A 15,166-nucleotide genomic window follows, 5' to 3' on the forward strand; every position below is an offset into this window, starting at 1 on the left:
GGCAAAACCTCCGCCGATATCGTCCACTGGGCATCACCACTATACTCCTCCGCCGGTCATGCTCCAATGGATGCGAAAGCCAACCACCGCTGGCGTCCTCCCGTAACCATCACCGCTAGCCAAGGTTTCTCCGCTGACCATCAAAGCTCTACTCTGCAATAGGCAGCGGCCTCCCCTGGCATTCACCACTGGCCAAGCACCGCCGAATATCACCCATGGCCTCGCTATTGCAAACCGCTAGCAAACAACGTCGCCAACCTCCGAGCCTCCGCCGAGCTGAGTGTCCGCCAACCTCCGAGCCTCCGCCGAGCTGAGTGTCCGCCAACCTCCGAGCCTCCGCCGAGCTGAGCCTCCGCCAACCTCCGAGCCTCCGCTGAGCTCAAGTGTCGAATCACAGCTGTCTCCGCCGAGCTCCAAGCGAGCACATGCTCCACTGAGCTTCACTGCAGGATAGCTTCACCGCTGGATAGCCTCCGCTAGGCATCACCGCTGAATTTCACCGCTGGGTACCACCGCTGAACACCAGTTCTCCCCCGAGCATCAACTCTCCGTCGAGCATCAAGTCTCCGCTGAGCTCCAAATCTATTGAATTTACTATGGGTACCTGGATCATTGATCAGGACACCCAACCACCCCTTCTCTGGACTTCCACCGAGTACTCCATATCTAACATCTTCTATCAACACCCAAGTATCTGTTTGGGCAACACCAACATCAGGAGAGCTCTCAACTGACCAGAAACCCAACCTCATCTCCCATCGTCTTCGATCAGCGTCGGCCACTGCTGATCGTCATCTCTTTGACGACTCTCGGTCTATGCTGGAAAACACGGAGCCTCAACGCGAGTCCCCTCTTCATCCACTGCTCATTGACAGCCCCCAGTCAACCTCTGCTCGTTGTTCTTAACAATTACTTCTGCAGAAGAAAGCTAATCTGAGCACATAGGAGTAACGCGCAAGCACCCAACCACAATAAACAGGGAGACATAATCACCGATTACCTCTCTCCAATTAGTGAAATCATCATCCTTCTACTAAGGAACTTCGCCAAAGCAATATTGGAGCGTCATGCTTGGACAACTCCAACATGATTTGGGTACTTACATCATTTCCAACTCCAACTCGCTCCAAATCGGCATAAGATAAGTAACTATGTCTTATCTCTTACGCTCTCGCAATTACAGCCGTTACATACTTTTACTTCTTCTAAAGCATGCTTATAGAATATCACACTTGATATGCATTTACATGCTTCTATGACCCTTAAGCATGCCTACAAAATGTTATTAGCAACTTTACTACAAGAACATGCTATACACATATGCCATGCTAGCTATGCCATGCTTCTTATATCGATCTCAAACGATCTCTAAGCATGCCTACAAAAATATAAAATATTATTAGCATCCACATTACAAATATATGCTAGACACATATGCCATGCTCCTATTTAATTGCAACCCAATTAAATAAATGTGGGACACTCAAACAAAATTTTATCACTTGCTCTATTTTGTTTGCCATGTTTCATACAAGTACACACTGTATGAGTCTATGGTCACCGCCAAGCGGTAAGGCAACGCCTCATAATGACAATGACCGCTACGCGGCATTGCAGTCAAGCTTTTCTCCTTCGAGAAAACAGCAAGGGACTAGTTAACACAGCCCACGGCAGCCATTGATCCGGCAGTTAACCCCGACGCTTGGGTATCTAAGATTGGGCTCGCTACCCAACACCCTCTGCTCCGCGCAGCTCCCCTCATCAAACAATTTTTCGACCATCCGGAGGTCTATAGCCAGGAGTGGGGGACTCCTCTCAGGGCCTAGCAGGGGCCCACCCGAAAGGGCAAAAGCGTTCGCTCCAACCAATTCTAGATGGACGACGCACTCGCACTAATTATGCTTGATATACGGCACAAAGCTACGCTTTGGTATCAACCCGCAAGAACACCCTCCTTGACTGGGGACTTCGGGGACTTGTACATACAGCCCAGCATAATTAGCAACGGCCACGCTCATGCCCCAGGGCATCACCATCGAGCTACCCGTTAATGCCTCATTTGCAACGACAGGCTTCCGCGTCCGCACACATGCCTCAACGGCCCCGCCAGGCTTCCGCGCACGTGCCCCAGCGGCCCCGCCAGGCTTCCGCGCACGTGCCCCAGCGGCCCCGCCAGGCTTCCGCGTCCGCTCATGTGCCTCACTGGCACCGCCGGGCTTTTGCGGTCATGCATTCGCAGCACCGCCGCGCCTTTCGCGCTCGTGCTTCAGCGGCACCGCCGAGCTTCCGCTCATGCCTTCGCGGCACCCCGAGCTTCCGCTCATGCCTTCCCGGCACCACGAGCTTCCGCTCAAGCCTTCGCGGCACCCCGAGCTTCCGCTCATGCCTTCCCGGCACCACGAGCTTCCGCTCATGCCTTCCCGGCACCACGAGCTTCCGCTCATGCCTTCCCGGCACCACGAGCTTCCGCTCATGCCTTCGCGGCACCCCGAGCTTCCGCTCATGCCTTCCCGGCAACCCTTGAGCTTCCGCTCATGCCTTCCCGGCACCCACGAGCTTCCGCTCACGAGCTCCCCGCTCATGCCTTCCCGGCACCACGAGCTTCTGCTCATGCCTTCGCGGCACCCCGAGCTTCCGCTCATGCCTTCCCGGCAACCCTTGAGCTTCCGCTCATGCCTTCCCGGCACCCCACGAGCTTCCCGCTCTTGCCTTCCCGGCACCCCCGAGCTCCCGCTCATGCCTTCCCGGCACCCCCGAGCTTCCGCTCATGCCTTCGCGGTACCCCGAGCTTCCGCTCATGCCTTCCCGGCAACCCACGAGCTTCCCGCTCATGCCTTCCCGGCAACCCCGAGTGTTTCGCTCATGCCTGCCCAGCAATCCTCGAACTTTACACTCATGTCTACTCGACACACCACACTTTAATGGAACATTGAATTCTTCTACCATTTGTCGCTTGTGACAAATCGAATTCTTTTCACGTTCCATTAATACGAGCGACAACCAAACAAACACAAGCGTTCAAGCATTCAACACTCACGAATTACAAACGCTTACCTCCGCAACACTCATACAACTTACATTTATCGTATGCAATCCATATGCTCACACGACCATACGCGTTCTCGAGTTTGTACGTCATAGGCGATCGTACTCCGCGCCATTCGAGTGTATACATCAACATGTATCATGCACCCCGTACGTTCGTATATGCCAACGCATATAAATGCAACTCACATTCGTTGCCCAATGCAACGAGAATCCTACATATGCTTGTTTTTTGTCTTTGTTTTGCAGATTCACGAGTCCCTTCTTGCTTACGGAGTTCGGGGACTTGTAGGGGCTCCGTGCCGCTCGGTTACTTATGCTTGATGACATCGTGATTATAACTCCCCAACCAAGAAGCTCCTCTTACTTGGGGACTTCGGGGACTTGTACATACCTCCAACAATATGGAGTATTTACTACATCACCAAGCATAAGTAACACCCTCTTTGAGACACCCACAAGCCATGGTGAGGACCAACCGAGACATGCATCTTGTAGCCCTATGTTCAAGCTACGCCACGGTATCCGGAAGAGGCAAATCCGTCGCCGGGAAGCCACCTTCCCGGCCTTGCCAACATGCCCCCACAAATAGGCTTTCTAGACTAGAATAGTGGGTTCTTGTCCCACATCTAAGAAAATGTAAAGGAGGAGCATTCCTTCACCTATAAAAGGAATGCCTCCTCCCACTTAAACACCATTCAACACACTCCATTACACACTTTGTAATGCACTTGGGCCGCAAGGCTCGACACACTAGTATAAGCTTTCAAGTGGACGTAGTCTCCCGCTAAGGCGGGAGGTGAACCACTATACTTCGCTTGTGTCGTTCTCTCTCTCTCTCTCTCTTTCTCTCTCTCTCTTTCTCTAAAGCTAACTAGAGATCCCGCTCAATCTTTAACGTTAACAGCGGTTTATGCCTGTTCAATTGAATTCTTGTTTTCCTTACTGCAGGTGTTTATGTTGGTGTAAAAGAGGACGGAAGCACTGAAGATGATGATGGTTTAGGAGATGCATGGATGGAAATGTCAATGGCATTAGAATCTTCAAAGGTATTGTTTATATTCTTTCTTTACAGTAAGTGTCTTGATGTCGAGTGATTGGTATAAGCTTTAGGATTGTTTTGGACTAAAATGTCTGAAAATTTTTCAGAGCTGCATGTAACCATAGTACACAATCATTATTTTATATTGGTTTTCATCTTTATTGCAATGGCTACAGCATAAGGGCCACGGCACAGAATTGCAGGTCATGTTTATTAGATGATGTTTTGATTGTAGGATCGTCTAAGATATTGGTAGTGTTGCCTCTGAAAATCACCTCGGCCTATACAGCCGAGGGATCAAGGAACAAATGTCCTTCTCGATGAATAGATGCGGAGCGTGCAGCACACGGCTAGAAGGCCAAGTGTGCAACTGTAGGTGTAGTGGATGTAGATCTGAATTATCAAGCAATTGTTAGTCGAGAAAGGAACTTATTCTCGGCTGCGGTTCGATGCCTATAGATTAAGGACTTGGAGGCTGAAGGTCGGGTGAGTTAGGTGTGGTCGTGAAAGTATGAGTAAATATAAGATTAATAGCTACTATGCGACTACGAACAGTAAATAGCACGATCAAACAAGTAAAGCATAAAGACAATAAGGAGCAAATAAAAGATAACAACAACGAAACTAAAAACTGGAATGGCTGCAAATTATTAACTATTGTTTGAAAGAAAACAAAGAAAACAATTCAAAATCGATACTAGGCTACAAGAAAGGTAAAGTAACTGAGATTGCAACTAGCAGAGCAAATAAACTAAGGAAACAGACGGAAATTCTACCTAAGCAAAAGGTAAGACGAAATAAGAAAAGCTTGATGGCTTGAGTTTTTGGAGTTGTGTGTCGTCTTTTGTCGATGCTTCTATTTATATCGGCTGCTTTGTGACTTGAACTGATCTCTTGACTCTTTGAAGTTGAGTGGAATTCGGCCTCCTCTTGGCTCAGTGACTCTATCTTGATTCGGCTTCAATACTTATCGTCGGCTGACTTGATGCTGGACTCTATCTGGATTGGCTTTGATGGACGTCATCAACGGCTGCAATTAATCTTGAAGTAGGCTATCTTGGATTGAACTCTCCTCATCGGCTGACATGAACTTCAAGTCGATTGAAATACTACTTGATCAAATTTCATCTTTATCGCTTATCGGCCTCTCTGACAATCGGCCATTATCTTTCTAAGTTGAGTTCGGATTGGAAACCAATTAGAGTATTGGCCAATGGGCTTTTAGAATATAAACCAATGACTACGGGCCGGCCGATAACCAATGGCCTAACTTTCGAAACCCTCTATCGGCCTAGTTTTTATGTGACTTGTCTTGGACCAGATGAATTGTCCAATTGTTCATCGGCCAACATTTCTGGCAATCGGCCCAATTACTTGTTGAGCGGCAAACTGTAACTAGAAATCATTCAATAACTATGCACATTAGCTACGTCCGAGTGGTCATGCAAATGTGGGTACAAACATTGCCCCCCCCAAGTTTCTTAAGCATCAGCGAATGTCGCTGAGTGGTTGAGAAATTTGAGTCATCTTGGCCCCCCGATCGACTTCCGAAAAACGCAGGTATATACATTCTCCATGACCTCCCTGACGGCTGGAACATACTTCCTTTGTCAAATGAGGTTTCAGGACATCAACTTGAGCGTTACGCCCTCTCTCAATAATTTAACGAACCAAATGTATTGGCCGAATGAGATTTCGGAAAATCGGCTAAATTGGCCAACCAAATTTAATGGCTGAAATCCAAGTTGATAAGTTGGCCGCTATACCTATGCTCTAGTAAGTAAGTAACCAGACAACTTGAGAAAATGATATTTGAGTAGGGAAGGGAGTTGTTCGTTAGTAAGCCAAACCAAGTTAAGTAGGACAACACGGGAATATAACTTTTGGTGGCCAACAATTTAATAGATACATGGAAGCCAATGACTATTAATTTCAAATCGGCCAACAGAAGAGCGAATAGGCATATCAGCTAACGAAGGCCAACAATTAATTTACTAGAGTGTGGCCGATTGATAGAACTAGAGTTGGCCAACACGTAAGAATGGCTCATGGAAGCCAACAAGTGAAAAATGCGAAGTATTAGCCAACAAACGAAAAATATCGCAAGAAATCCAATTTGCAGCTCATGTTGGCCAACACATGGAAATTTTCAAATTGGCTAAGTAAGAGTAGGGGTGTGCAAAACACGGTACAAACAGGCCAAACCGGTCAAAACCGACCGGTAAATATGGTTTGGTTAAGGTTTTTTAACTTTAAAAATTGAAAGCCGGTTCAATACCGAACCAAACCATTTATGAATTTGGTTGGTTTGGTTTCTTTTTTGCTTAAACCGCGGAACCCGAACCGACCGGTATGCTTGAAATATAATAAGAAAAAGTCTTATATATATACACATATATTTATATATTCATTTGTCCAGTTGTTCTAAGTAATCTAAATATCCTATTATAACTTTATTCTCAAATGATATACTACCATATCAAATCCAATGCCCAAAGGCCTAGAAGTCTAATATATAATCGCTACGATTAATTTGATCCTCTCATATCACATATCTCAATCTCTCATTCTCTAACCTTTAATCCTTTGATCCTCTTTATTTAAAGAAGAAAAAAAAAATTCTCTAACCTTTAATACTACCATATTAAGCTAGTATTTATAGCTAAGCCATCAAATAATTCAATTACTTTGAATCTATTTTGGATTTTAGTTTTTGAATATTGGTTTTGGATTTGATTATTGTATTTTAAATTTAGATTATGATTATTTAATATAATTTTTATTATTTAGATTAAATTTTACTATAATTTTTTTTCATAAATAGTATGTTAATATAATATAGGTTAAAACCGCCTAATCGACCGAACCAAACCATCTTTAATTGGATTGGATTGGATCGGGTTAAGCTTATTTTTTTTAATGATCGGTTGTCCAAAATGCTTAAACCGCTCACTTTAGTATAGAAATGGTTTAGAGTCAAAATCGATCCAACCCAATCCGTGTGCAGCCCTAAGTAAGAGAGAGTAAGCAAAGTGGCTAGCAAAGGCCAATAAAGAACCCCATAAAGAGCTTATTTGAGTAGCTGATAATAAAACTTGAGTTGGCCATTAAATGAGAGAGCCAACACGTGAAAAAATGCCAAGGATTGGCCAACTCAAGTGAAGACATTACAAGAAAGCCAAGTTGTAGCTCATGTTGGCCAACACATGGAAATTTTCAAATTGGCTAATAAAGCTATTTCGAGTAAGCCAACAAATGAAAAAGTTCAAGTTGGCCAATAAGTGAGAAAATCCAAGTTGGCCAACAAAAGAGAGTAAGCCATCAAGGGAGACTATTTTGGCCAACTGAGGGAGAGTAAGCCAACAAATGAAAAAAATATCACAAGAAAGCCAATTTGTTGCTCTTGTTGGCCAACACATGAAAAACCTTAAGTTGACCATTAAATAAGTGGCTAGTTGAAGCCAACACATGAAAAATCTCAAGGAAGCCAACAAAGCTATTTAGGATAAACCAACTCATGAAAAGTTTCAAGTTGGTTACCAGTTTTCCAAGTTGGCCAAAGTAAGGAGGAGTAAGCCAACAAGGGAGTTCAAATTTTTAAGTTGGCCAAATGCATGAGGAAATTCAAGTCAGCCAACTTAAAAGAAAGGGAGCCAACTCAAAATGAAAGTTGGCAGCCAACAAAAGAATGAAAGTTGGCAGCCAACTCAAAGTGAAAGTTGGCAGCCAACTTAATTAAAAGAAAGTGGCAGCCAACTCAAAGTGGAAGTTGGCAGCCAACTTAATTAAAAGAAAGTGGTAGCCAACTCAAAAAAGAAAGTTGGCAGCCAACACAAAAGTGAAAGCTGGCAGCCAACTCAAAGTGAAAGCTGGCAGCCAACTCAAAGTGAAAGCTGGCAGCCAACTCAAAGTGAAAGCTGGCAGCCAACACAAAGTGAAAGCTGGCAGCCAACACAAAATGAAAGCTGGCAGCCAACACAAAATGAAAGCTGGCAGCCAACACAAACTGAAAGCTGGCAGCCAACTCAAAGTGAAAGCTGGCAGCCAACTCAAAGTGAAAGTTGGTCAGCCAACTACCAGTTTTCCTCTTTGATCCTTTTTTTTTTTTTAAACGACAATATCTTGGCTCATATGCATGTAATATGCCTTTGCCCCCCACCACCCCCCCCCCCCCCCCCCCCCCCCCCCCCCAAGTTTATTGGTTTTCGGCGAATAGCACTGAATAACGAGAAACTTGATGTACACCGAGAAACATGATGTGCTAACCAATGATGCTCTATATCTTGTAGGATTGGGTTGGCCAAGCAATGGCCGAAAGGGACCGGAGAAGACAATTATGAAGGCAAACAAAAAAGTATTACCAGACGCTCATTTGCAACTTGAGAGTGACCCTCAGGACACTGGTTGTACCTTGGGAGGTCTGAAAGTTTTATTAGCCGAGTAATGATGATTGATGTATGTGGCTCTTTTGTCGGCCATTGGCCGGTTTTTGTAAACATTTGAAAGTTATGGGCCGACGAAAAACTTAATTAATTATTTGCTTGCCGGTAGATTATCATAAACATCGTTGGGTCATGGATAGATAATATCTTGTAGTAGTAAATACAAGTGAAGTAAGCAAACAAACTGGAAATCTGATAAAAATAATCTTTTCGGCTTAATTGCATCGGCCAGAATCAAAATGGCCTAAACATATATACATTATAAACTAGTGGCCATCTTTTGGTTACACCATTATTCAGCAGCTCGCGCTTCCCACATTGTGGGATAATATTTCTTTAGGTATTGGCCATTAATGGGCATTGCGTGTCGTTCGCCATCTTTATCTCGTAAATGATATGCTCCTTTGCCGAGAACTTTGTCAATAATAAACGGACCCTCCCAATTTGGTGACCATTTTCCAAATCTAGGATCCTTCGTGCCGATGGGTAACACTGCTTTCCATACCAGCTCGCCTTCCCCAAAACTCTTGTATCTGGTCTTTTTATTGTAAGCACGAGCGACAGCCTTCTTTTGAGCTTGAAGCCGATCATATGCATCCAACCGCGCCTGGTCAAGATCTTCTAGTTCTTGCAACATTGCCTGACTATATTCGTCGGCTGTGAGATTATTTTGCATTGCGACTCTCAATGATCTGACTGTCATTTCCATCGGTAAAATTGTAGCATGTCCATAAGTCAGAGCAAAGGGAGTTGTCCCTGTAGCCGAGCGTTTGGAGGTCCGATAAGCCCATAAAGTTTCTGATAGAAGATTGTGCCAATCACGCGGATTTTCCTGAATCATCTTATCCATAATTTGGATGGGGACCTTGTTTGTGGCCTCAGCCTGTCCATTAGCCTGAGCATAATAGGGTGTCGATTGCTGCATTGTCATCTTATACTCGGCCATCCGTTTGATGACGGCTTCAGCTATGAATACCGATCCTCGGTCAGTTGTTATAGTTTCTGGAATACCGAAGCGGTGAATGATGTTTTGCTCAATGAATTTGATCACCTCGGCACTACTTATGGAGGTGAATGGAACGGCCTCAACCCATTTTGTAAAGTAGTCTGTGGCTACCAGTATCCATCTGTGCTGTTTGGAAGATGGGGGAGAGATTTGGCCAATTATATCCATTGCCCAGCCCCGAAAAGGCCATGGCTTCACTATTGGATTCATGGGGAAAGCAGGAACTCTCTGAATGGACCCGTGAAGTTGGCATGGAGCACATCCTCGAGCATACTCAATACAGTCTTTAAGAATAGTTGGCCAGTAGTAGCCATGTCTCCTAATTAACCATCTCATTTTTATCCCAGCCTGGTGTGCTCCGCAAATACCCTCATGAACTTCATCCATTACTAGCTGGGCATCTTCGGAGCCGAGGCAACGAAGAAGAAGGTCATCATCAGGACTTTTCCTTAGCAGTTCACCATTTTTAATTATGAACTTGCTAGACAACATTCTAATTTTTCGGCTCCCACCGCCATCAGTTTTCATCAAAAGGTGTTGGATTATGTAAAATCTCCAATCACCAAGTGGCACGTCAAGCTCAAAGACATCGGCCGGCATACCCCTCTCGGCCAAAGATGGCAACGATTTTCTCTCAATTGTGATGATTTTGTTAGTCTGGCCTGCTGGAATGCTGACGCCGGAAGCAATTTGAGCCATTTCATTCGCTTCACGATTGAGTTCTCGCGGAAGATGGTGAAATTCCACATCATGAAAACAACTAAGAAGTTGTTGTGCGGCGGCATAATAAGTGGCCAACGAGAGATTTGAACATCTAAAAACCCGGAGCATTTGATTGATGACTAATAGTGAGTCCCCAAACACCTTAACTCTTGTTGCTCCAAGCTCTTCCAATACTTCCAGGCCAATTATTAAGGCTTCATATTCAGCCTGGTTGTTTGTGCAGTTAAAGTCCAGTTTGAAGGCATATTGATGCTTTTGGCCGGTTGGAGATTTAATCACTATTCCTGCCCCGGCGGAGTCACTGGTGCTTGAGCCATCAAAATATAGTAGCCAAGGCTCGTGATATAACTGGCCAACTTGTGCAGTATCTATTTCAACGTTCTCCATATCTTCAATTTCAACAAGAAATTGAGCCAACCCCTGGCCTTTGACTGACTTCTGAGCCACGTATTTGAAAGTAAATTCAGAAAGCGCCATTGTCCATTTTCCAATTCGGCCTTTGATGATCGGCCGAGTCAACATATATTTAATTAAATCCGCTTGTGAAATTATATGAACAACTGATGGTAACATATAATGTCGTAATTTAATCACCGAAAAGTAGAGCACGAGGCATAGTTTTTCAATCGGCAAATATCTTATCTCAACAGGTGTGAGGATTCTGCTCAAATAATGGATGGCTTGCTCTTTTCCTTGATCATTGTCTTGAGCCAACATGCTTTCAATTGATTCAGCTGTGGCCGCTATGTAGAGCTTCAGCGGCTTTCCTTTCTGTGGAGGTACTAACTGGGGGTTGTGTTAAATACTTCTTGAGTTCGTCAAAAGCTTTTTGGTGTTCTGGCTCCCACTTGTATTCATCTCCAATTTTCAATTTAAGTAGCGAAGAGAAAGGCCGAAGTTTACCGGCCAAGTTAGAGATGAATCGTCTAAGAAAATTAACCTGACCAAGGAATGATTGTAGCTGTTTTTTGTTAGAAGGAGCGGGTGCGTCGATAATAGCTTTAGCCTTATTTTTGTCAACTTCAATTCCTCGTTGGTGAATGAGAAAACCTAGAAAATTCCCCGCTGATACTCCGAAAACACACTTCTTGGGGTTCATTTTAAGTTTGTGTTTTCGCATACGTTTGAATGTTTGCTCAAGATCGGCTAGATGTCCTGATCGGGTTTTTGATTTAACAACCACGTCATCTATGTATACCTCTACGGTTTTGCCAATTAAATCGTGAAAAATGGCATTCATGGCCCTTTGGTAAGTTGCTCCGGCATTCTTTAAGCCGAAAGGCATCACTACCCATTCAAAGGTTCCAACAAAGCCTGGGCACCTGAAGGCGGTTTTATGGACATCCTCTTCGGCTACAAATATTTGATTATAGCCGGCATGACCATCCATGAAAGATAATATTTCATGTTTGGCCGCTCCATCAATTAAGACATCGGCCATTGGCATAGGATACTCATCTTTTGGAGTTGCTAAATTTAAGTTTCTGAAGTCAACGCATACTCTCATCTTGCCATTTTTCTTTCTTACAGGTACAGCGTTGGAAACCCATTCCACATATCTAGCCGGTCTAATAAATTTAGCATGTAGTAATCGTTCAATTTCCTCTTTCATTTCAATTTGTACCTAGGCGGAACATCGCCGAGGAGCTTGTTTGTAAGGTTTACAATCATCTCTAAGAGGTAATACATGTTCTACTAAGCTTCTATCGAGCCCGGGCATCTCATGGTACTCCCATGCAAAACAATCCTTATATTCTCGTAATAAAGCCTCCATCGCTGCTCGCAGTTCTAGATCGAGAAGTCTACTGATAGAGATCAGCCGAGGGTTATCTTCATCTCCCAAGTTGGTTTGGTCTACAAGATCTTGAGTTTAGGCTTCAGTATCTTCTAATTCGGCTGGGGCTGGGTTGATATCTTCCAACTGCAGTTCTTCTTCCTGTTGTTCTGTAATATATTCCATCAAGTTGATGGCCGAGTTAGACTTGGTAGTCCTGTCGGCCTAATAGGCCAGCAAACGTCCTAAAATAGATCAGACTGCGGCCTTTCTTTCTAGAGACCTTGGGTCTCTAGACATTGATATTGTCCTTGAAGAGGTCAACCAGGGTTGGACGCTCTGCATCTTGCAAAACATCCTCACTCCCTAGGTTGACAATTTTCTGGGCCGTAACTTGGGTAAGTCGGCCCTTGCTATCTCGTCCACTGAAAGTGAAATAACCAATATCGTCCTCATAAAACCTTGCTTCTACTACATTGGTGGATGCTTGAAATGGATTATTGTCTGCTGGAATGACCTCAATTCTATCTCCATGCCAGAAGATCAAAACTTGATGCAGGGAAGAAGGTACACATAAGTTCTGGTGAATCCAATCGCGGCCAAGCAACGCATTGTAATGAGCAGATGAATCGACCACGAAGAAAGCTGTCATGTTTGTCTTTTCCCCCACTGTGACATCGAGTGGGAGGATATCTCTTGGGCTGCTCTTCTCGCCAGAGAAGTTGTTCACTGTGATGTCTGAAGGTAGCAAATCGGATTCAGTTCTGCGTAATTTCTTCATAACGGCTGTAGGTAATACATTAACCGCCGCACCATTGTCCACCAAAACTTTCGTTATTGGATATCCCTTTATGTAAGCCGTGATGTATAAGGGCTTCAAATGTTGAGCCATTTTGGCCGTTGGTTTTGTGAGTACCACACAGCCGTCTTCATCCTTCAACTGGGCAACGACTTCATCAATCTCAAATCGAGGTTGTTGATCGGCAACAAAGTCGCCGATCAGTTCATTTGACTGACCTGGTTGAGCTTTGAGTTCTGAAGGTAGGACATAAACCATGTTGATGTCCATTGTATTACCTTCTCCTTTTCCAAAGGTGGCCTCGCCCTTGTAAAACGGGGATAAGGTTTCCATGTCAAAAGCTGTGTCATCTTCTATGTCGTAGTCGATTCCAGCTTCATTATCATAGTCACCTTGTTCCTCTTCTTCCCCATAATCGACTTCCTCATCACCCTCGTCTCCAAAATCGTCTTGCTTACCATTGTTCGTGGCAGCACCTTCTACCATTTCCTCATCTTTCAACTGTTGATTGAGACTAGCTTGCTCTTTCTTTAATTCTTCAATGGCCCCTGTTGCCAGCTTGGTGGATGCCTTCTCTGTCTCTGCTTGCCACTCGATTGCACAAGCCCGCAGGTATTTGGACAAATTATCTAGTAATTTGCTCTCGGCGGACGTGAATCCATAAATCTCAACAGCTGGATGTTGTTTATGGTAGGTGCGAAGGTAAGTTAGGTCAGCATCAGAAATAGGCAAGTTATCAGTATTCGCTTCCAGCTTACAATTCTCCATCATTGCCTGATAACTGATTTTTAAGCAGATGCTGGAATCCTCAGTGATAAGGTATGACTCTGAAGACAGATCCTTTTCCAACATTTTCATCACCGCGCTTTCCTCCTCAGTTAGGCTATAAGTAGCCAATGCTGAATACATCCTATGATATTTTTTCATCATCCCGAGATCTTGATTTGAGAACGGCGGATCCTGTCCTCTCAGTACTCTTATGGTAGGGACTTTTCCATTTGGCGTCTCATCCATAGCCGCCTTCTGTACTTCCTTCTGTTGTTCAATATCCTTAGCTTTGGCATCGGCTTTCGCTTGCTCTTCAGTTGCGAAGTCTTTCTTTTCTAAATAATCATCAAGTTCCCTTACGAGCTGGACCTCTTCTGGCGTTATGAACTGGACCTCTTCTGGCGTTATGCCATAGGTTTCCTCAGCCGAGTGACTTCTATGAAAACATCTAAGGAAATGAAAGTCGGCTTCTGAAACTGGAATTTGAGCGACTATATCCTTCTTTTGGATTCCTTCTGTGATGTGCTTGATACAAAGCTTTTAAACCAGGTGTAATGAATCGGCTATGGAAACCCTGCCAAATTAGAGCATGATCGGCATCAGAATTTGCTACTATTGTATTGAGAATATAGTCTTGACTCCTTGGAAGCCCATAAATTGCAAGGGCTGAATGTTTCTGGTGAAACTTTCTCATTGTTTCTAATTCAGCCAACTTAAATGGAGGGTTGAGATGTTTGAAGACCTTAACCCCTCCTTCAGTAAACCGCAGATGGGGTAGCTTTGGGAAGCTAAGGACATTTTCAAAATGGTCACCGATGGTCTCAAGTTCCATAGGTTCTCCTGAATCCTTATGAAAGTCCTCTCTTATTATAGGGGCTTCTTTGTTATCTGCTTCAGTTGAGCGTCTGACTTCCTGCCCTTCTGACCCTTGCTGCCTTGCGGCCGCCACTTCCCTTTGCATACGTCTCTTTTGAGTTTTTGTTAAAGGGGAAAATGGCTGATCTCTGGCCGCTCGGCCATACCACCTATTATCATGAGTAACTGGTGGCCGATATGTCCTATAAGGTCTACGGCCTCTATTTCTAGCAAAATAATCTTGGTCATAAAATCGATCATCTTGGTCAAAACCTTATCGTCGTCGGCCATTGAAACAGTCAGCAAAATTTCCTTCAAGATCATCATCCTCAAAAGTCAACCTTCTCCTCACCGAAAGTCGTCTGCTTTCGGCGTTTTCAGATTCCTTTATCCTCTTAAACACACTTTGGGAAGTTTGTTGTCCCTGATAACATCCCTTGGGATTGTGAGGGCCAAAGAGCTTAAGTACTTCATCCTCGGCCAAATTGGCCGTGGGAGTCCCCAATTCATTGCCAGCATGTTTCCCTCCTGAGTCTCTCTTCTTACTTTCTTCACAATTAGTTGAGGCTTTTAACCCAGGCTTTACCTGTTGATCAGTAGCTAACTCTTGGTTCTTGATTTGCAGAAGATTATTGAGGGTTACCTCACAGTTGCAACGGCTGCACAGAATCACAGCACTGGCAGGCGGTACTTTTGAAGTAGATGACGATGA

General features: G+C 44.4%; 1 protein-coding gene across 1 annotated transcript; it reads right to left on the reverse strand.

Moving 5' to 3' along the window:
* Nucleotides 1–8,821: 8,821 nt before the first annotated feature.
* Nucleotides 8,822–10,735, reverse strand: LOC112171663. Its single transcript, XM_024308810.1, has one exon. The coding sequence runs from the start codon at nucleotides 10,733–10,735 to the stop codon at nucleotides 8,822–8,824; it is 1,914 nt and encodes a 637-aa protein (XP_024164578.1).
* Between the last annotated feature and the right edge of the window lie 4,431 nt (nucleotides 10,736–15,166).

The sequence above is a fragment of the Rosa chinensis genome, chromosome 6 (genome assembly GCF_002994745.2).
Source record: "Rosa chinensis cultivar Old Blush chromosome 6, RchiOBHm-V2, whole genome shotgun sequence".
In the NCBI taxonomy this organism is placed as follows: Eukaryota; Viridiplantae; Streptophyta; class Magnoliopsida; order Rosales; family Rosaceae; genus Rosa; species Rosa chinensis.